The sequence below is a fragment of the Centruroides vittatus genome, unplaced genomic scaffold (genome assembly GCF_030686945.1).
Source record: "Centruroides vittatus isolate TY-2023 unplaced genomic scaffold, ASM3068694v2 contig_1035, whole genome shotgun sequence".
Lineage (NCBI taxonomy): Eukaryota > Metazoa > Arthropoda > Arachnida > Scorpiones > Buthidae > Centruroides > Centruroides vittatus.
The window spans coordinates 2683410-2703478 of NW_027120673.1; the positions used below are offsets into that span (position 1 = coordinate 2683410).

Here is a 20069-nt window from a genome sequence, read left to right on the forward strand (position 1 = left end):
AACAGATAGCGCAACACACGCAGTTTTAAATGTCGAGAAGTTAAGTGATTCGTTGCTGGATTATTTTAAGTAAAAGTCTGATTTTCAAATCAGTTGTATAATATTTTTTGTTTGCCAACATTTCTTGTATACTATATCCAAAATAATCCTCAATTGACAGGCATTGTAGCAAATTATGTTTTTTGGGCACAAAAGGATGTTTTTGGCTTTAAAAAACTCCACGGTCGGAATTGAGTAGTGAGATGAAGCTTTGTTAGGCCAAAAGATGAAATCGTTATTTTGATGATGTTTGTTAAGAAAGGGGATTAGAATTTTCTTTACAACATTCGTTTTGTTATGTGTCAGCACCAATTGCAAAGGAGCCCTTCTTGAAAAGTGGTTTCGAAACATCTGGTGAAATGACAATGTACAGCATGATTTTTGCTTCAAATTTCTTATTAAAATGTTTTTCACTTCGAGAAGTGCTCGATTTTCATTGCTTGCATAGTAAATTTCATACCTTGGCATTTGCTTAAAGGAGGGAGAAAAGTATTAATGCTTCTCATCGTCCAAAACGAACAAAACGTTTTGTTTCCAAAATTTCTTTCGAGCTATCTGCATTGGGATTAGTTTTCGGCAATTTTTTCAGCAGTGTACTGTGTAATCCTCTTCTTCCTTTTCTTTATGTCCATCTTTAAGTATGACAATTGAAAATTTTAGCTGTCTCCACCCGGCTAACCACATCTTTGTCGTCAAACACTTGTCGCAATACACTTGTGCTTTTAGCATTCCAACAACTGGCTTTCTTCCACTTCCTGGCATTATTTTCCACGTTCCAGATATTTCATACTTCTTTAAAATATTATATAAACCTACAGTTCACTTGCTGTGGCCTTTGGCTAAAGAATGCTCCACCACCAATTTTTTTGAGTGGTTCGTTCTATTTTCGTACATTTGTACAATGCGCTCTTTTAGTATGTCCTCTTTTAAAGCCATTTTTCCAAACTGACTCACGAATATTCGAAAACTTTACGTGCTGTAGCTGAGCATGTATAATGATGTAACTTTTGGGGTAAAGATTTTAAAATTATCTTTTTGAGTTCAAAAATTACGATACTTTAAATTCAGTCTAGATTTTTTGTCTCATCCCATTATGAAATATGATTTTGTTTTTAAAAATATATTAATAAGAAGCTAAAATTAGCAATATTTGCCAGTCACTTTTATAACCATTTAAAAGGGCTTATAAAAGTGAAAAATGTTTTAATTTAAAAGTAAATGAAATAATGTAAGTAAATTAAAATAGTAAAATATAATTTAATATTTTACTAAATAAAACACTTGCTTAATAAATTTAAAACATTTGTTTCATTTTGATATCATGTCAACAGTTTTTATTACTATAAAATAAAAAACCAGTGTATGTGTGTATAAAATTTACTTAAAATAAAACTTGTATTAAAATGTTTTATACAATGCAAGTTCAAAAGGTGTAGACAGATTTTTAAAATATTTATCACATATGTCATAAATAGACAAAAATAACACGATAAAATAACTTCGTATCAATGTAACAAGTTTCACTTCACTTGAATTCAATTCTTTGAGATTTATGACGATAGGAATTCATTTCTTTCAGCATACATCCAGCCTTAATACTAATGAGATTTATTTTACAATATTCAAAGAGAAAGATTTATTGTGTATATCATTGGAAACGTTCTGATGATTACGAGAATCTATTTCACTTTTTTTCGTTATAGATATTTTTTTCTTATTAAACATTTTTGAAAATAAACCATCGAACGTGTTAAGTATTACGGGGAGGAATAGAAAAGAATGAAATGCCGTAATTAGTATGATCAATAAAGTAATTTTTACAAAAACCAACATCATATATGATGAATCAAATGTCAATATTACAATACCTAAAACGGTGGAGACCGATCCTTGCACAATTGGCATTCCCACCGCATATAAAGAATTCTTCAGTCGTTGTTTTTTATCATTAGAATCAGTTGTAATGTAAGCATAGGTAATATGAGACGGGTAATTAACAGAAAATCCAACACACATAATCAAAACTATTAATGAAAACAAATCCAAACTTATATCCCAGAAAGCCATCAAACCGATTGTTTCAACTTGGACTGTAATAATTACAATGGTTACACAGAAACAGCATAACGGATTCGATATAATTATAAAAAATACGACCATCATTGCACATGCAGCAATACAGATTGTCTGAATTGTTATAAATTTGGTTTCAACCATTTGTTCGAAGAAAGGAAAAGGAATACAATAAACTATGATGGGTATTTTACTGTTCTTGGCAATTTTTTTCATATTTATTAAGAAGTTTCTTTCATCCGGTCCACTTTGAATTTCATCAGCTAACAAGAAAAATCTACTCGCTACAATCTCTGTATAATTCTCATTAAAAACAATATCTTTTTGAAAGTTTTTAGTAAATGGAAATTTTAAAACAATTTGACGTAAAGCATCAATATATTCTTCTTTTACTGACAAATTAAAACGATCAAAATAATGTTTTGACAATGACAATTCAGTTGCCATTCTATAAACATCAAACCACGCTTCCGTAACATTCGTAATATAAGGATTTTGTTCAAAGGTTGCTATAAGTTCTTGTAAATCTTTCTGAACATTTGGATCAGCATAATTAAGAGGAGCATTTATGACCACATGTATCCGGAGAGAATATCTCGGAAAATATTTATAATGTATGTCGAAGAATTTATTTAACTTTGAATTTTGAGGAACAACTCTTTTAACCGAAACTCCCTCTTTTAATTGACTCAGTGCCCAAATTGATAAAAGTAACACCAAAAAAATAAGAGATTATGATAAATGTTTTCATCCAGGTCTTCATTAATAATTCTCCAATTTTATCTTCAAAGAATTTCAAAATCGAATCTTTTCCTGTATGCGAATCAGAACGTTCTAAAATAAATAAATTAATTTAAAAAATTTAAATTTTTATATTAGTCTTGTATAAATTGTTCTTATTTATATAATATTTTATTATTCTAATAGAGATTCACTAAATAATACAATATTTATAATAATAAATATAATTAACATTATTGTATTTAAAAGTAAAAGCTTTTTAATAAGTTTAATTAAATTAGTAATATACAAATTTTAAGAAAGTTTAATTATTTCAAATTGTAATAACATTAGAAATATACAGGATGGTCCATTTTAATCAATCTACTGAAATATCTCGAAAAATAAGCATCCTACAAAAAAATCTGTAAAGTTCATTGAAAAAAGGAACAAAAATTAAAAAAAACATAAGAAACTACAGGGTGTCCATAAAGTCTCTTTACCATTTCAAAAATTTATTACAAATGCAATTGATAAGATATTTTATTCGGATTTGTTCTATTGTATTCAGCGTTTATTAAAGTTTTAATCACATTTTGCATTGAATAATTGGTCCATTTTTCTTCAACGAGACATCAATTACTGCAAATGTTTACCTTGACCTTTTAACTGAATATGTGGCACCACAACTGAATGACCTTCAACCAACCATCATTTTTCAGCAAGATGGTGCACCACCACATTGGGGACTGCATGTTCGTGGGTTCCTCAATCAAACATATCCAGACCGGTGGATTGGAAGGGATGGGCCAATTCCTTGGCCACCACGTTCACCAGATATCACTCTCCTGGACTTCTTTCTATGGGGCTATGTTAAAGATATCGTGTATCGAACAAAGATACGGGACATTACTGATCTAAAGCAAAGGATTACTGATGCCATTGCCACAATTGATGAGGCTATGCTACAGCGAACATGTCAAGAAATCGAGTACCGTCTTGATGTGCTTCGTGCAACTAATGGTGCCCATGTAGAAGTCTATTAAATGAGGAAAAAAATTTTAATAAACGCTGAATACAATAGAACAAATCTGAATAAAATATTCTATCAATTGCATTTGTAATAAATTTTTGAAATGGTAAAGAGACTTTATGGACATCCTGTATTATTATTTGGTGCAATCAAGATCACTGTCTTCTCTTTACCACAAGCTTGATGGCTTTAAAACACTATGGTACTGTACATAGTTTTTGTATCGGTTCATTATATGAAGAAAAATAAGGATTACACCAAATCATAGTAATTCCCTAATGACATTTTAGAATTTTTCTTTCTTTTTCAATGAACTTTACAGATATCCACAGATTCACGCGTGTATCGTTAGCAGCTGCCTAAAACTTCAAACTTTTTTTACTTTTGATAAATGTATCGTTCGAAAAAATGTTTTAGATAAAAGTTTAGTTGTTTTTGATGTAGAATCATAATCTGTCATAAAAAGTGAGGATTTCCATTTAAGAAAATGAAGTTAACTCGTTTTTTTTTTTTTTAATCGATGACGATGTTGAAACTGGTAGTACCAATTTGTGGATCCCTCGAAGTCTAACATGGTTCAAAGAGTTTTCTTTGTAGAATGAGTATTTTTCTAAATATTTTAGTGAATTTATTAAAATAGACAATCCTGTATAATTACAGTAAACGTCCATTAATCTAACATGCTCAAAGCTTTGAGCAAAGATGGGGAAATTGTGCAACTCTACAATTACATACTGGTACATGCTATAGATACTTGATCTAACTTGTAAAATTTTCAACTTCAGAATATTAAATTCGTATATGTTAGCTAATGCTTAATTTTTTTAAACTAATAGTTGGTTAACTTTTCTGGAAGTAGAAAATAAATCCTTAGACTCTTATTTAAGCTTTGAGAAGTTTTATAAAACAGAAAATTTAATGCTTATCACTGTGTAAATAACAAAAAACAAAAACACATTCATTATTCCTGCATACAAAACTATTGCAGAAATTAGGCAGAATAATTAATGTGTTGGCTTTTAAAACTTTATTACGAGACAATTTTGAAAAAAAAAAACTGTTCTGTTTTTGTATCAAATAAAAATAACTTTATAATTGAAAAAGAGCACTATGATTAGAAAAATTAATAGTTAGAAATCATATCATAAACATTACATTTAACAACCATATGTATTTAACAACCATATTTTAAATCAAATGATTGATGTACTGAAGAAAATAATTTAAAATTATTTTAGAAAATAGCTATTTAATTTACCTTACAACTTCCTCTATACCAGAAACGATTATATCAAAAACAGTTTTTTTTAAAAATAATCTGTTTCAAATAATTGTTATTTCATACAGTAGAGAGTCGTAAATCGGCACCCTGGTAATCGGAATGGCCGGTAATCGGCACGATTTTCAGTCGGACTGTGTCGTGCTGAATCGAACGTTTTTGATACTAAATTTACTTCTAAAGTATAATTTTCATGTTTTTATATTCTTCAATATATTTATTTTGTTTGTACAAAATGCAGAAATAATTTTTAACGATACGATAGCCTCGATTATTATTATAAAAATTTTCGTTAGGCTTAAAATCGACGAAAATTCAACACGAAGCGACACGAAACGGAGAAAAATTCAACAGGAAGCGACACGCAACGGAGAAAAATTTGAACATCGGACAGGTTAATATATTTTTTCGTACATAGACCGTAATCGGAACAAATCCCTAATCTGAACAACCCAGTCCCCAATTTATTCCGATTTTCGGTTCTCTACTGTATTTCTAATATCAATATTTTAAAAACAATGAAAAATAAAACAATTTGATTCACTTTTTTACATTAACATCAAAAATTAATTCTGATTTACATATATATGCTTAGACCGACATGTGCCGAAGCATATTTCTAAGCAAATCTATGACGTATAAGCAAAAATGGAAGATTTTTAGAATATGTGGATATATTTAATTTATAATTTCATAAAGTTGCATATCTGTAAGTATTTCTAGTCAATTAAAGTTAAAAAGGATAAAATTACATTTTTGAATTATTAGTGTTTTCTACTTAAAAATATATATTATAGAAAGATATTTCTATAATATATATTTTTTAAGTAGAAAACACAATGCGTTCTGTAAAATAGGATGTTATGCAATTGAAACATTGTTCGAACATCACATTATATACGTATTTAGCAAAGCTATGTGAAATAGTTTACTGTAGTGTACTAGTATTAACTAAATAGCGAAGTGTTGTACACATATAATATTAATTATAATGTTTATTACTCCCGTGTCTCTTTGTTATACAGTATAGTATTTATTTTAAATCTAGAGAAATCTGTAAACATTTTTCAAGATTTGAAACTAAATTTAGGACCATACAAGTCTGCTTATACTGTAAACTTTGCTTCTGGCTGTGCAATCGCTTTTTACGCAAGATACATGAGATAAGTGTTATCGAGTCCTTAATGAGTTCTTATACCAACCAAATTTCTATTAGATTATGCAAAGATTTTCAAGATGATTAAATATTTCCGTTTTCCAATATTATAATTACATTATGGAACCATGAACTTATATGCGGTCGGACGTTATTCGAACAGACGTTAGGCAACGCATGATTGTAAGTATGGAGCACACGGACAATTTGCTAAAACAATGTTTTAGTAAACTAAAACAGTGCTATAACAGTAGCAATGTTTTAGTGTACTAAAACTAAAATTATCGAAAGCATCTTCAATTTAATTTTTGAAACAATATAAGATTTAGACTCTAGTAAGGTTTTTATAAATTTCTATTTTTTTTCACACAGAGAGAGCCGAATTTACTACAGTTTCCAATTTACGCTACAGGCAATCAAAAAATAAAATAAAATAAAATAAACAAATAACGTAAAATAAAACTTTTTAATTGCATGCTAAATCCGCACTATTTTTTAAAGATGTGCGAAATCTCATGAGCCAGATGTACAGCATCTGGCTCATGAGTCAGACACATTAATTCTCGTTCTGGGAGAGCGTTAATGTGACTCATTTCTTTATTTTACACTTAACACAGTCTTTGTCCGGTGCTCTAGCTTTTAACTCATTGTGTTCATGTGATAACAGTTTTCTCCGATTCATTTATGGCATTACTTTGTAAACATGGTTGCGAAACGAATAGAAAATGATGCTGGTAGCTCTGTTAAGCCAAAGAAAAACTGTAAAGTGTCTATTTTAAAGCATTTAAATTACTTTTACGGAGAAAAGAAAGTCTGCTTCCGAAAATTTTTTGATTTGATTTGATGGAACATGGCAACTAACTCGTGGGCGACCTGCCAAGGGGGTGCCTCCAGAGAAGTCTTACTACGGGAAACTGGATGGTACACGACAACTGGGCGACGGTCATCTGGGCTACAGAAACTTAAAAGATTTTTATTATTATGTTTTTTAAAATATTGGTAAAATATACATAAATATAAATATGGTTAAGACTACGAGGTACGAGTTATAAGCAGAAAAGGAGAGTCGGAATCGGATCGGAGTCGATTTTAAAAAATACCTCGTCGGGAGTCGGAAGTCGTGTATTTTTCCTCCGACTCCCCATCCCTGGTTATAAGTTACGAACAACGAGTTATGAGTTATTTCTAACTTAGGAAAAGGAAATGTTTTCGAATAACGCACTGCGGATTAATGATATCTGTAGTGCGTTAGTTTATTCTATCCGTTAACGAATCGCATCAAAGAAAAGCAGTTCATGGAAACAAATTCTTCCGAAAAACTTTTATACTTTTTTGTTTTAATTTATATTGTATTTAATGTTCTTTATAATGTAATGTAATTTATTTTTATTTTTATGTGATTGTTGTCTTTGTTTTTACGTAGGCTATATTTGTTAATTTTGGGGTAGATATCGACTATCCTTTTCTATTTACTAATAAAAATAAATAAATACGGTATGTAATCTGTATAAATATGTATGTTAATTACAAAATCGTTCTTTTAACTCGTTTTCAAATTTAAATTATATTTTTTAAGAAACGAGTTAATCGTTCCTTAAAAATTATTAAGTAAAGTAGATCAATAGAAAAGAACGATGATTTTTATAAAGAAAAGTAAAAAACTTTGTCTAATGTTTATCACTTATTTTGTCGCCCAGTTGACTGTGTTCTGGTTCCTATTTAGATGTTAGAGACGTGAAGAAAACCCGAAAACTCCACATGGCTAGCCGTTGGTATTTCCACAGCTACTAGTGGTGTTATCCACTAGGTCACTATTGGGAACGAAAATTTCTTGAAAGTTGTTATTATTATTTACAATACAGTAGGGGAGAGCGGGGCTAAAAGTTCCCGGGGTAAGTTGTTCCGATTGAAATAGCTCCATAAGGAAAAAAAGAAATATAATTAGCAAATACGTCATGAATCTAATGTGATTGAACATTGATAATTAATAATTTCAAGGCTGATTAGCTACTTAAGCTAATATAATGGTTAATGTTTTAATCGTTAAATAAAAATTATAAATTTCTTTCTTTCGGAGACACAATGTAGTGACGTAGATTTAAAAAACACTAGGCGAATTTTTCATCCTTTTATTCGGTTGGTACCAACCGAATAAAAGGATGAAAAATTCGCCTAGTGTTTTTTAAATCTACGTCACTACATTGTGTCTCCGAAAGAAAGAAAGAAAATATAAAACACGGTTTCCTCAAGATAAAAAAAAAAAAATTATAAATGTTAAAAAGTAAAAATGTTTAGTTTATAATAAATTTTAAAAAATAACTAATTACTCATAAGATATTATTGATTAGTCCTTAAATACATACTTAGTTAAATAAATTATTGTTTTTTTTTACATATTACACCTTCCATAGATCTCGTAACAATTTGCCCCACCCTAAAGTCGGAAAGTAACAACTTACCCCGGTTCGGGGTAAGTTGTTACTTTCCGACTTTAGGTATTGTATTATTAATTATTAAAAAATCTTACACAAAACAACCCCAAAAACTGTCTTTATAGCAAAGTTAGATATATTACTAAATGTTAATCTCTCAATACTTAGGCTAGAATTACGTTTTCTTAACAAATTATGACGTTGATTAAAAAACGGAACTTGTAGCCCCGCTCTCCCCTACTATTTATTGTTAATATAGTATTTGTTTGTCTTATATAAAAAATATGTCATAAGTATGTTAGTACAGGATATACTTAATAATTAATGGGGTTCGCTATTTTACGCGAATTTCCGCTTACGAGAGGGGACCTCTTGGAGCGTATTAGTCATGTATGGCGAGATCTTACTGTATTTCATATAAAAATTATTATGAAATGGTTTCATTTCATTTTATATTTAATTGATTTTATTATAATGATAAAAATGAACTTACCTTTTTCATTTTGTAATCGTTTGCAACAAAGTAAAGAATGAATTCTTTTTTCTTCTCTATATCCACTTAAGGCCATACAAGCGCCAAAAAACGTGATTTGATATATATACGTAAAGAATATTGCTACGGATGCAAAAATGCTAAATATTCTGACAATCGGTAAGTTTGTAATAATACCAATGCAAAAAGAAAGGCAACTAGTCAACGAAGTTATTGTAATAGAAACAGCTGCTTCGGAATAACTTTCACCCATTCTTTCTTCTACACTTTTTTTTACATTTGATCTCCTCCAAGCCGATATTAACACAAAAGAATCGTCGATACCCATTCCTGTAATTATTTAATACGAGTTTAATAGAAAGCAAAAATAATTTTAAAAATTGATAAGAGAACCTAATATACCTAATATTAAAAATGGAAGGACGATAGTAATATCGGCAGATTCAACTTTTGATATTGTTAAAAATCCAAATGTACTAGCTACGGACATAAGAGCAGATATACAACTTGATACTCCTAGCCAAGGTTTGCTTCTTACCCAATCGTTGGTCATGCAAGAAACAACAGCAAATAATACGGTGCATAGCAAAGAATATATAATTAGTGGTAAAGATGATGATATAAATATTTTCATTTCTGTTTCGAAGGTGGATAATCCAACAGGTTCTATAATTATCTCTTGAAATACAGTGTCTTTGAGATGTTGCTGTAAAGTTGATTCCCATTCCTTACAAATTACTTGTTTTTCATCTTCTACACTTAATGTATATACCAATCTAAAAGCCAAAGCATCCAGTAAATGTCCACTTTCGTCTGTCGTAACTCCTCCCAAATTATAAAACCAAGGAATCACTTTAAATCTTTTCAAATCAATTTCAATAGGATAAACCACTTTAAATTTTCCCTCACGAAATTTTTCAATTTTTTTATCTAAGAGTAATCCGAAGTTTAGTGGACATTGATTATTATACTTGGCACACAATTGTTTGTAAGTCCAATTTTTACTTTCGTAATTTACATTCCAATTGGTTATAATCTTGTTAAATTGGACAATTTCTTTAAATACATTCTCTCGTAATATACTAAGTCCATCTTTCGCTATTATTTGAAATAAAATAAAGTTATCGTCATCAATTGCCCTGCTTGGATCATAGTCATCAACATCCATTGGAAACAATCGAGTAATAACCTCTTTGTCTTTTGACCATTGGCCATTTATAGGACTAAATAAGTAAAATGGGTTTCTCGAAAATTCCATTTTATAAATAAATGAAGCCATAACGATTGAAAATAATAATGGAAGAAGAAGGAAATATATCGGATATTTTCCTATAATTCGTCCAAGTGATTCGTATTTGCTGATCAAAAAATTCTGCAGATGATTTTTTGACATCTTCCAAAAAGAACTGAAAAAAATACCAAAAATAATTATTAAATAAATTTTATAATAATGACATTAATAATTTTTAAAACTATTTTAAAAAATCATATATTCAGTACTTTTGAAATTTATTACTAGTATTTTATCACAAAATTAAAATGGAACATAATTTAAATTTTTCTAAGCTTTTGTATTTTATTTTTTATAATAAACTGTTTACTGATAATTGATAAAATATTTTAAAAAGACATAAAATTAATAAAATAATGATATAAAAATCTATTTAATTTCATTTATATTCTAATTTTTAGTAATACAATAGCCCATCGTTATATCGTGCCTCGTTATATCACCGATTCGGATATATCACGCTTTTTTGGTCCCCAAATTTTAAAAGCACTCGAATCAATAAATTTTAAAATATCAGTTGCCATTGAATTTCTTTCTGCAACGAAATACGATATTTTATTTCTAACATTGTCCTTGAAACTACCACTGCGGATGAAATAATAAATTCGTCAAGATCTAAATAAGCAATACTAGTGGCAGACAATTATCATTCATGTTTCCTTTTGCTTTTAAAAGTTGTTTATTTATTGGTTTTAAGTACTCTCTCCTCATTTACAAGTTTCATTCGAAATTTCACACCTTTAAGTGAATTGACGGTATGGTGTTAATTCACACAAAGATGTGAAATTTCGAATCTACAGCGTAATACTACGTTCGCACACAATCCACGACTCACTTCGATCTCGATTTGCCTACAATCTGGATTGTGACTGTCGCCAGTCGAACGTCTTGCCGTTCGCACAGGTAACTCGCTTGAGAATAACCCGGCTATTGTAAGCGATGATAAAACTGGCATAACTACTCGGTAAGTCACAAACACCAACACACAAAATGGAAGTTTTGATTAGAAATAAATACTTTTTCTTGCCATATATCTAATAATAGAGAGATGCCATCATCTCTCCCAACATCTTTTTTATTTCTTTGCCGATAGCCCGACACGTGTTCTATAGCCATCTTGTATTTTCTTGCGCGCGTGAGATTGTGGGATCTCTCTTATGACTGGATCTAGTTTCAAGAACTCTCTCCAGTCAATCGCGATTGAACGTCGTTTCAGTCGAGATTGAAACGGTCGAGGGTGTTCGCACCAAGACATAGTCGCTGACCTTGGTCACAATCTAGATTGAAATGCTCGGTGCGAACGGGGTATAAGGTGTAAGATTTTTTTATTATTTCAGAAAGAAAAGTTCCTAAATTTTTATACAATAGTAACTTTATTTTGCTTGTTAGAAAATTTTTACTCTGTAATTTTGTAAGTTTTGATGTTCTATTATATGTTCAATATTTATTTTTTAAATTTTCAATTACTGTATTTACAATCAATTTTTATTGAAAAATATATATTACACGAATTTTTAATAAGCGATTTATTATAAAATATATACTGTATAATAAAACAGCAACTGACATTTTATTTTTATATCGAAAGTATTTGTCTTTAAATGTCATTGTTAAAGAACCAATAGGGTTCTTCGATACCACGAACGTTAAATGGGCGTTCGTGGTATCAATGTTTACGTAAATGTCAATTAATATGATAAAACCATGAATAAAATTTAGTATTGAAAAACTAAACTTATTTTATATCAGAAACATTTGCTGACGAAAAAGTAGAGGATAGAGATTCCAAAGCAGGTGTGAGAGCCCGGACCTGACGAAATTTTTGAATAAAATTTTCGTCGATTAAAGTTTAAAAAATTGTTAAAACTTTTTCCACGATTATTAAATGAAAAAGAAATGATTGTATCTTTCAACCTGGAGTCATTTCCTTTTCCAAGATGATACATCGAATGTGTCACGAGGAACTTAACGAAAAAATTTCAAGTGAACGGAAAAATAACATTATCAAGAATGGGCAATAGAAGAAAGAGGTAAGGACCCCCAAATAAAAGACAAAGTCCGATGACGACACGAGAGTTCGTCCGTCGTCATCGAAAGTTCTCCCTCTTTAGAATTCGTAGGAGTTCTCGGATACCTTACACACGTCGGATACCTCCCTCCGACGACGTTCCTGTTACCTGGACAATCAGTTTACCTATTATCAAGAGCTTTCCATCGAAACTTTCGAGTAATCAATTCGTCAAATCATCAAACCGATCGATAACGAGGAACATCCTCAGATTCCCTATAAGGTATTTATCCACCCGCGAATCTATGTAAACTCTCTCTCTCTCTCTCTCTCTCACTCAAGACTAGGACTCGCGAGGATAGTTACAATAGCCTTTAATATAATATACTATCCTTATATAACATACAAAGGAATAGGAATGCTCAAAACCATTGAACCTACGTCAACCGATAGTGAAAGGATTTTCTCGATTTGTGGTAAGATTTTAACAAAAGTAAAGAAACGATTGTTTCCTAGCCTTTTTAACGCTTTTGTTTATTTAACTTTTTGTTTCAAAGAAAATCTCAAACGTGTTTGAGGTTGATTCACACTATACAGCTGGCTGGTGGCAAACTATCGACCGTCGACAAACCAATAAAACATTGTATTGATAGTTTTTAATGAAGGTATTCACATCGACAGTTGTGTTGAAGGTCTGACATCTGATAGTTGTTAATGAAGGTATTCACATCGACAAACTGTATAGTGTGAATCAACCTTTATTTCTCATTTTTTTACATCATTGAATAGTATTAATATTCTTTCTATTTATATTATTTCTATATCTTTCAGTAATTTTTCTACATGTAAAAGCTTCTGTTAACACAAAATCAACGAAAATATTTAATCGAAAATTAATAATTCATCCTTAAATTGATCTGTATTAAAATTTATGTTAAATAAAGTATTTTCTGTGGCGCATATGATAAAAAATAAAATAATTATTATTTCCATAATGATATTTCGAAATTTCCCTTCGCCAAAAATTGCTATATTTTGTTTATTATTAAGGAGGAAAGATTGACTTGACCGATTAAAATTATACTGTTTGTTTTCTTTATTTCTTTAACCTTATAATATAAATTAGAATAAATGTAATATATTAAATTTACGCAATCTAACTCAATTTATACAGAAGATTAACAGAATTCTATTAATATTATATATATATATATGTCTTCTTTACTTTATAACCTTGCTTCATATATTTTGGTTCGACAGGTTTCCGTTTCGCCTCTCAACATATGTTTAAATTTTAAATAAATCTACATTATTTTTGTTTCATGATAATATATTAATTAACATTTTAAATTTTTAATTACCAAATAGTTTTTAAATTTTGTCAGAATTTCATCATTGCTTTTTAAAACAAATTATAAGAAGAGAAAAAAATATGTAAAAAATAAAAGAAAATACAGTGGTGAATATGTTACGTAGGGTGTCCACTTAAACATCTGTCCAGAATCAAAAGATATCTTTCCGAGCATTAATCGAGCATATATTACATGTGGTGCGTAATTGTACGCACCACATGTATAAACTCATATAATCGATACTGAAATATCTAGCTAGGGACAAAAAATTAATTAATTTAAAAAATGTATAATAAATTAATTCATTCAGTAAACTAAAATTTAACTAAAAGAGTACGTGACAAGCACACGATAATTCAGCGACAATTTATTGTATAAAGTTTTCAAACATCATACCAAGATGCATACCACAAAAGCTAACTCGTCGAATCATGTTGGGACACACGATGCCAACATATCTCTTTAAAGGCCAACTGGATGCAATTTGCTGGGTGATAGAGTGCAGCCGCAAAGCCTTATTCTCACAAACAATTCTCTAACACAGGCCTGGCCAACCCAAATTGTTTCGCGGGCCACTTTGATCACGCGTAACATTACGGTGGGCCACAATTTAGGCAAACATGCTTTTAAAAAAGTAAAACAAATACAAAATGAATAAGATTTTATTGTTATACCAAGAGTTCGTACTCGTACTTGTGCATTATAACAATGACACATGCAAACTTTCTTTTATTTAATTGTTTTGGTATACACATAAAAGTTTTTATAAATATATAGCATCGCTTAGCGGACTACACAATTTAACGTGACGGGCCACGGGCCACATGCGGGACGCGGGTTGGCCAGGCCTGCTCTAACATAATAAAGCTTACTTTTTGTATCGATTTCTGCAATGTTGTCTTTATGCTTTGCAATCAGAGATTATTTATATGTTATGCTACATCGTCTTAAATTGATAGCCTTCGATTATTTTAGACCGGCATTGTACTGAATGATACAGGAAAACACCTTTTCGACTTATCCATGTTTTATTACAGTATGATTAATCAGTAATGCAAATGACTTTATTATATAAACCTTGTAAACCAATAAAAATTTTGTTTTGAGAAAACTGAACTTTAAAAATATTAATTAAGGAGAAACAAAATCAAAACAGCAATTTTAATGTTTACACGTAATATTAAAATTAACTGCAGACTTAATAATAAAAGTTCAAAACATTCAAATTAATATTTGAATCTTTATTCCTATAATCTATATATATAAACGAGGATGTTTGTTCGATATGCATACCTAGGCCGTTCGACCAATTGCTACGAAACTCGGCGTTTACGTAGACATACTTCTAACTTGGATAATGTCGTACATCCCACCCCAAAATATTGATTGGACTTCTATATATCAATTAATTTCTATCTACATTCTTTTCCTAGCTTTACATGTAGCGCCATCTATTGGCAAAAATTTAAGAATATAATCTAGTGTAATTTTATACACTACAGTAGAGGAATAAAGAATTTTTAAAATGTGTTAGATTGGTTACTTGGTGCGATAAACTCTTACGTAAGATAACCTTTGTAGTTATATAAACCAAATACTATAGTGCAGGAGTGGGCAAGCAAGAGTTTAGTGGGAAACGAAATGTAGGTTTTGCAAAATGCATGGGAGCCGCAGTTCTGTACTGTCGTGGCGGTTAGTATGGTAATTCTGGGAAGAATAAGGTGCGCGATTTTATTATATAATATAAATATAATATAAAACAAATATTGAGTGTTTTAGTAAACATATTTTCACAAAATTGTGGAAATAAACTTGTAAAAATAATAATAAAAAGTAGAAATTAACACTGTCAGCAGGATCGCATGTAACTCAAAAAGAGCCGCATGCGGCTCCCCTGCTATAGTGTAATATAATATAAGGGTTAAAAGTACGAAAGAATCTAATAATCTTAATGATTGTTCTTATTTTTTTACCCGGGAAATGCCGGGCTTTCCTGCTAGTGCATAACTAAATTAATTATATTGTAATTAAAATTTTATTAAAATTTTATCGGTGTTTTAAGTTAAAAAATAAAATAAGTGAATAAATAAATAATTACTATACAGTATTTTATCAATGTTTAAAATAAATTATAAACAATTTAATTATTTTTAAAATAAGAAAAATTATTATATATAAAAAAATTTGTCATATCATTTCTAACTTGCAGAAGATGCGAATGTATTTTGAATAATTGCTCTATATTTTTGTTACTATCTCAGTTACACACTTACCGTGTTTGTTAGACATATAACTTTTCTATTTATTTACATTTTTATTATATTATATTATTATATTTATTTATATTTGCTAATTGATATAAGTCATATACGCAAAGCAAAGACTTTTAAACAAATATAATATACTTGTATATAGTTGTTCAAATGTGAGCTATTCGCTTTGCATGTATAAAACCAATTTAGCTGCTTATTTGCACTGTTGTACAGTACAAGTAGTGTAAAAACGGAAGCTAATTTGATGTTTTAAGTGAAAACATTTCTTTCTTTTAAACTTTAAATTTATTTTTGTACTTTCCAAGAATATTCATAAATATTCAACAGAAATTGTTATACTCGGGAACATAACCAATTTTAAAATCATCTCGTTAAGAAAAACAATATTTTTTCTAAAAATGTTTAAAACGTTCCTATTTTTTTCTTTTTTTTAAAAAATCTTTCTGCCCTATGGGCACTAAGAGGGCCTCTTTAAGCAAGCCCATTATGGGTTCGGCCAGGCCAAAATGTGATGAGGGAAAACTTCCGTATCAATAACATTTTTTAAAATTTGATGATTTGTTCAAAATGATGAAAATGTATACCGAAGCACTAATTCAAAAGATCCATTTCTAGTGCCATTCCACAAAATCGTTTTTAGAGAATCGAATTTGCCCGATTTTTTAAGAAAATTATTAAATTCAAAACAGTAACAATTAACTGCATATTTAATCATAGCTAATTAAAATTTTTAAAAAGTTGCATAAATTTCCCGGTAAACAATTGAAAAATATAACTGATGCTATCAGTTGTATTTTAATAAAAAAATTTTTGATAATATTGATTATTATAAAATGTCAAAAATCTTAATTTTAAGTGTATAGATGAGTTTTATTTAAAAAAAATAAATTGTAACCGCTAATAACGAGTAAAAGCTTCATTAAATCTGACCCCATTCGAGATATGTTATATTACTCCCCTGTATCTCCACATTATCTTGACTTTTAAGGAATTCGGTTAGTTCGAAATACGGTTACTTTGTAATTCAAAGTGAAAATTCTGTCCGAACTGTCATATACGTACGTTCACTCGTTTATTTAGATCAAAATGTCTCCATACTTTAAGAGAACAATAGACCAAGAGTAACTCTAATCTGGTCAATATGATTTTCGCATTTCACCTTACACATGGACTACCCCTTTTTTCTCTTATTTCATAAAATACTCTCTGGGCTTCCGAATTGTAAGATTCAGCTGCAAGTAGCAGATTGAGATATTTGTAGGCTCTAGGCTACTACTTTTGGACGACTTACTACTTTTTAAACCAATTAAAAAATAATTATGGCTATATTTCCAGGAATTCTGCTTTATCTATATATATAATCGAGACGAGTTGATAATAATAATAATAATAATAATAATAATCAGTGCAGAGCCCAAACGGTTAGGAGTTGAAAGTTGAAATTTGGTACACAGGGTACGTCACGAGAACGCACACTAAGAAGGGATTTTTCGAAATTTCTCCCCACGGGGAAGAGGAACAGGATTAAGGCTTAACACTTCCATCAACAATGGAAGTGTTACGTAACAATGAAAATGTCAACAATGGAAGTGTTACGTAACAATGGAATTGTTAAGAGAAAACGACGTGCAAACCGCAGATGCAGTTTTTTTCGTTTTAGCAGGAAATCGAACATACTTTTAGACCCATCTAAAAATTCTCTAATTAGTCTGGAAACAGGGGGAACCCAATTCTTGCATTCTGTGGAAACGGGTAAGGTTGACTATAACGTAATAATCTTAATCTTCGCTATCGTTACTTTTGCCTAAGCAACGCCGGGCCTATCTGCTAGTTTTTTCATAAAACCTATCTGGAAACCTATGAGGTTCTTTTCAGAACCTCACAGGTTTCCAGATAGGTTTACCTCCTATTTACCTTCTCATTATTATTATTATTATTATTTATTATTAATTAACGAAAATAGTGTTCTGTAAACGTAGTCTGTTCGCTTTTGCTCAACAAATTACATTAGTTACGTGGCATTTGGCATATTATACAGAAATATGTAAATCTCGGATAATTCGAAGTCGCGAATATTTCGTCCCCTAATTTTCGAACTAACGAGGATTTCCTGTAATAGCCGGGAAAATAATACTATCAATTCAATCAAATTTTAGAATATTTGCGCTGATCTTTTTATAATATTCATCTAAATATTATATCTTAAAATTACAAATATTGGATTTTAAATACAAAAATTCCTGTACCTGTACCCTATCAGAAGAAAAATCAAACTTATCCAGATTTTTTAAAACCACGGTTGCAATCATAAAAGTAGCCATGTTGAAACCAGCTTGAGTACTGTCAATATTTATGTTCTACAAATCAACGTATTAGTATCAGTTTAATTTTGATTGGCTAATGAGATATGGAAAGATGCAGTTACCACATAGGCACCTATGTGGTAACTGCATCTCTATGTGGTAACTGCTATTTACCTCTTTGAATTTATCATTTCTTTTTTTATAAGTAAAATATTATTTATTTTTTAAAATAGTTTATATTGCTTATAATATGATTTACAAGGTTATTTACAGTAATTTAAAAAAATAATATAAAATCATCATTTCATAAAATCACTAGAAAATACTGTATGAAATAAATATTGAAATTTTAATTTTATATTTAAAGAAATTATAAAATTCTATAAGAAAACTAGACGAGCAAACCAAGTTTGTGTACAAAATAAATAGAATATTACATTTATCTTACTCTGTATTTTTATATTCAACCTATTCTAGATATGTTATTTTATCTATGAAGTTTTTCGAACTCTTAATTAGAATGTAACAGCATACTGTACAATATATCATGTAATATTATTTGAAAATGTAAATTTATTTATTTAAATTTTATTTTTAAACTAAATTAATAATTAATTTCGATTTATACTTATGAATCATAATATTTCTAGGAATCTAGGATAATAATTCCTTAATCCTCTAATTGCTAAATATATTTATTTTAAGCCACACATTGTATATGTATACAGAATATATTTGTTTAGATTTTAAAACATTCATATTTCCTTTTTTAAAAAGTAATTTCCAAATATTTTATTTCATTGAGATAAAAATGAAAATGTATTAAACACAATGAAATGCCGATATAACGAAATTGAAAGGACCATCGAAATATTTTCGTTATGTTGAAATACAGTCAAAAATGTAAGAATAAAAGAAATTTATTAATGATAAAAAAATCACTTTTGAAATAAGGTTTTTAAAAAACGTAATTTGTCTATTAGTTTTATATGGAACCAAATTTCACATTTTCAGAATGTAAAATTATGTTAAATTAGAATAAAAATTATCAAAAAATATCACGAACGAACGACTAAAATAACGATATAGTAGTACCAATTAGACGGATTCCTGCCTCTCTAATTGTTGTTTCTAGCTATTATTTTCTGGTAAACGAAATCTAATTTTTGTATGCGTTGTTTCTTTAATCAAAGTGTTTTTGATAAAATCCATTACTGTGACAGCATTCCAGTAAGCCATCAGACACACATCTTTTTGTTTAACTCCTTTTTTGCACGTTATCTAATATTTTATTATTCTCTTTCAAAGAAAACTACTTTTGTATTTCGTTTTTTTTTCCATTTTTCTCAAACTTAAAAATAAATAAACTGTAGAGTAATAACATTAAAACAAACCATAACCATGGTTACTAGATAAACTGGTTGGGAAGCTGCTATTGTTGTCATCCTTCGTTTTCTTTCTAGGGACAACAATTAATTATTAATAAATTAATAGTTATTATATTAGATAAGAGATGGCGCCTAAAGTCTACCTCTAATACCAAATTACTTAATATCTAATTATTAATAATAGCAAAATAATACCCGATTAATTACGGCGATCGCTTGGTTTAGTATA

At 29.5% G+C, this 20069-nt stretch overlaps 1 protein-coding gene across 2 annotated transcripts in view; it reads right to left on the reverse strand.

Annotated features, from left to right (window-relative positions):
- Nucleotides 1–1400: 1400 nt before the first annotated feature.
- Nucleotides 1401–20069, reverse strand: part of LOC136969378 (patched domain-containing protein 3-like) — a 54144-nt gene continuing 35475 nt past the window's right edge. For both annotated transcript variants that reach the window (XM_067263526.1, XM_067263521.1), the window contains exons 2-4: nt 9628–10631; nt 9226–9555; nt 1401–2946 (exon numbers count right to left, since the gene is read on the reverse strand). In XM_067263526.1, coding sequence (XP_067119627.1) covers nt 2774–2946; nt 9226–9555; nt 9628–10618 — 1494 coding nt within the window. In that variant the 5' untranslated portion in view covers nt 10619–10631 and the 3' untranslated portion in view covers nt 1401–2773. The remainder of the gene's footprint in view (nt 2947–9225; nt 9556–9627; nt 10632–20069) is intronic.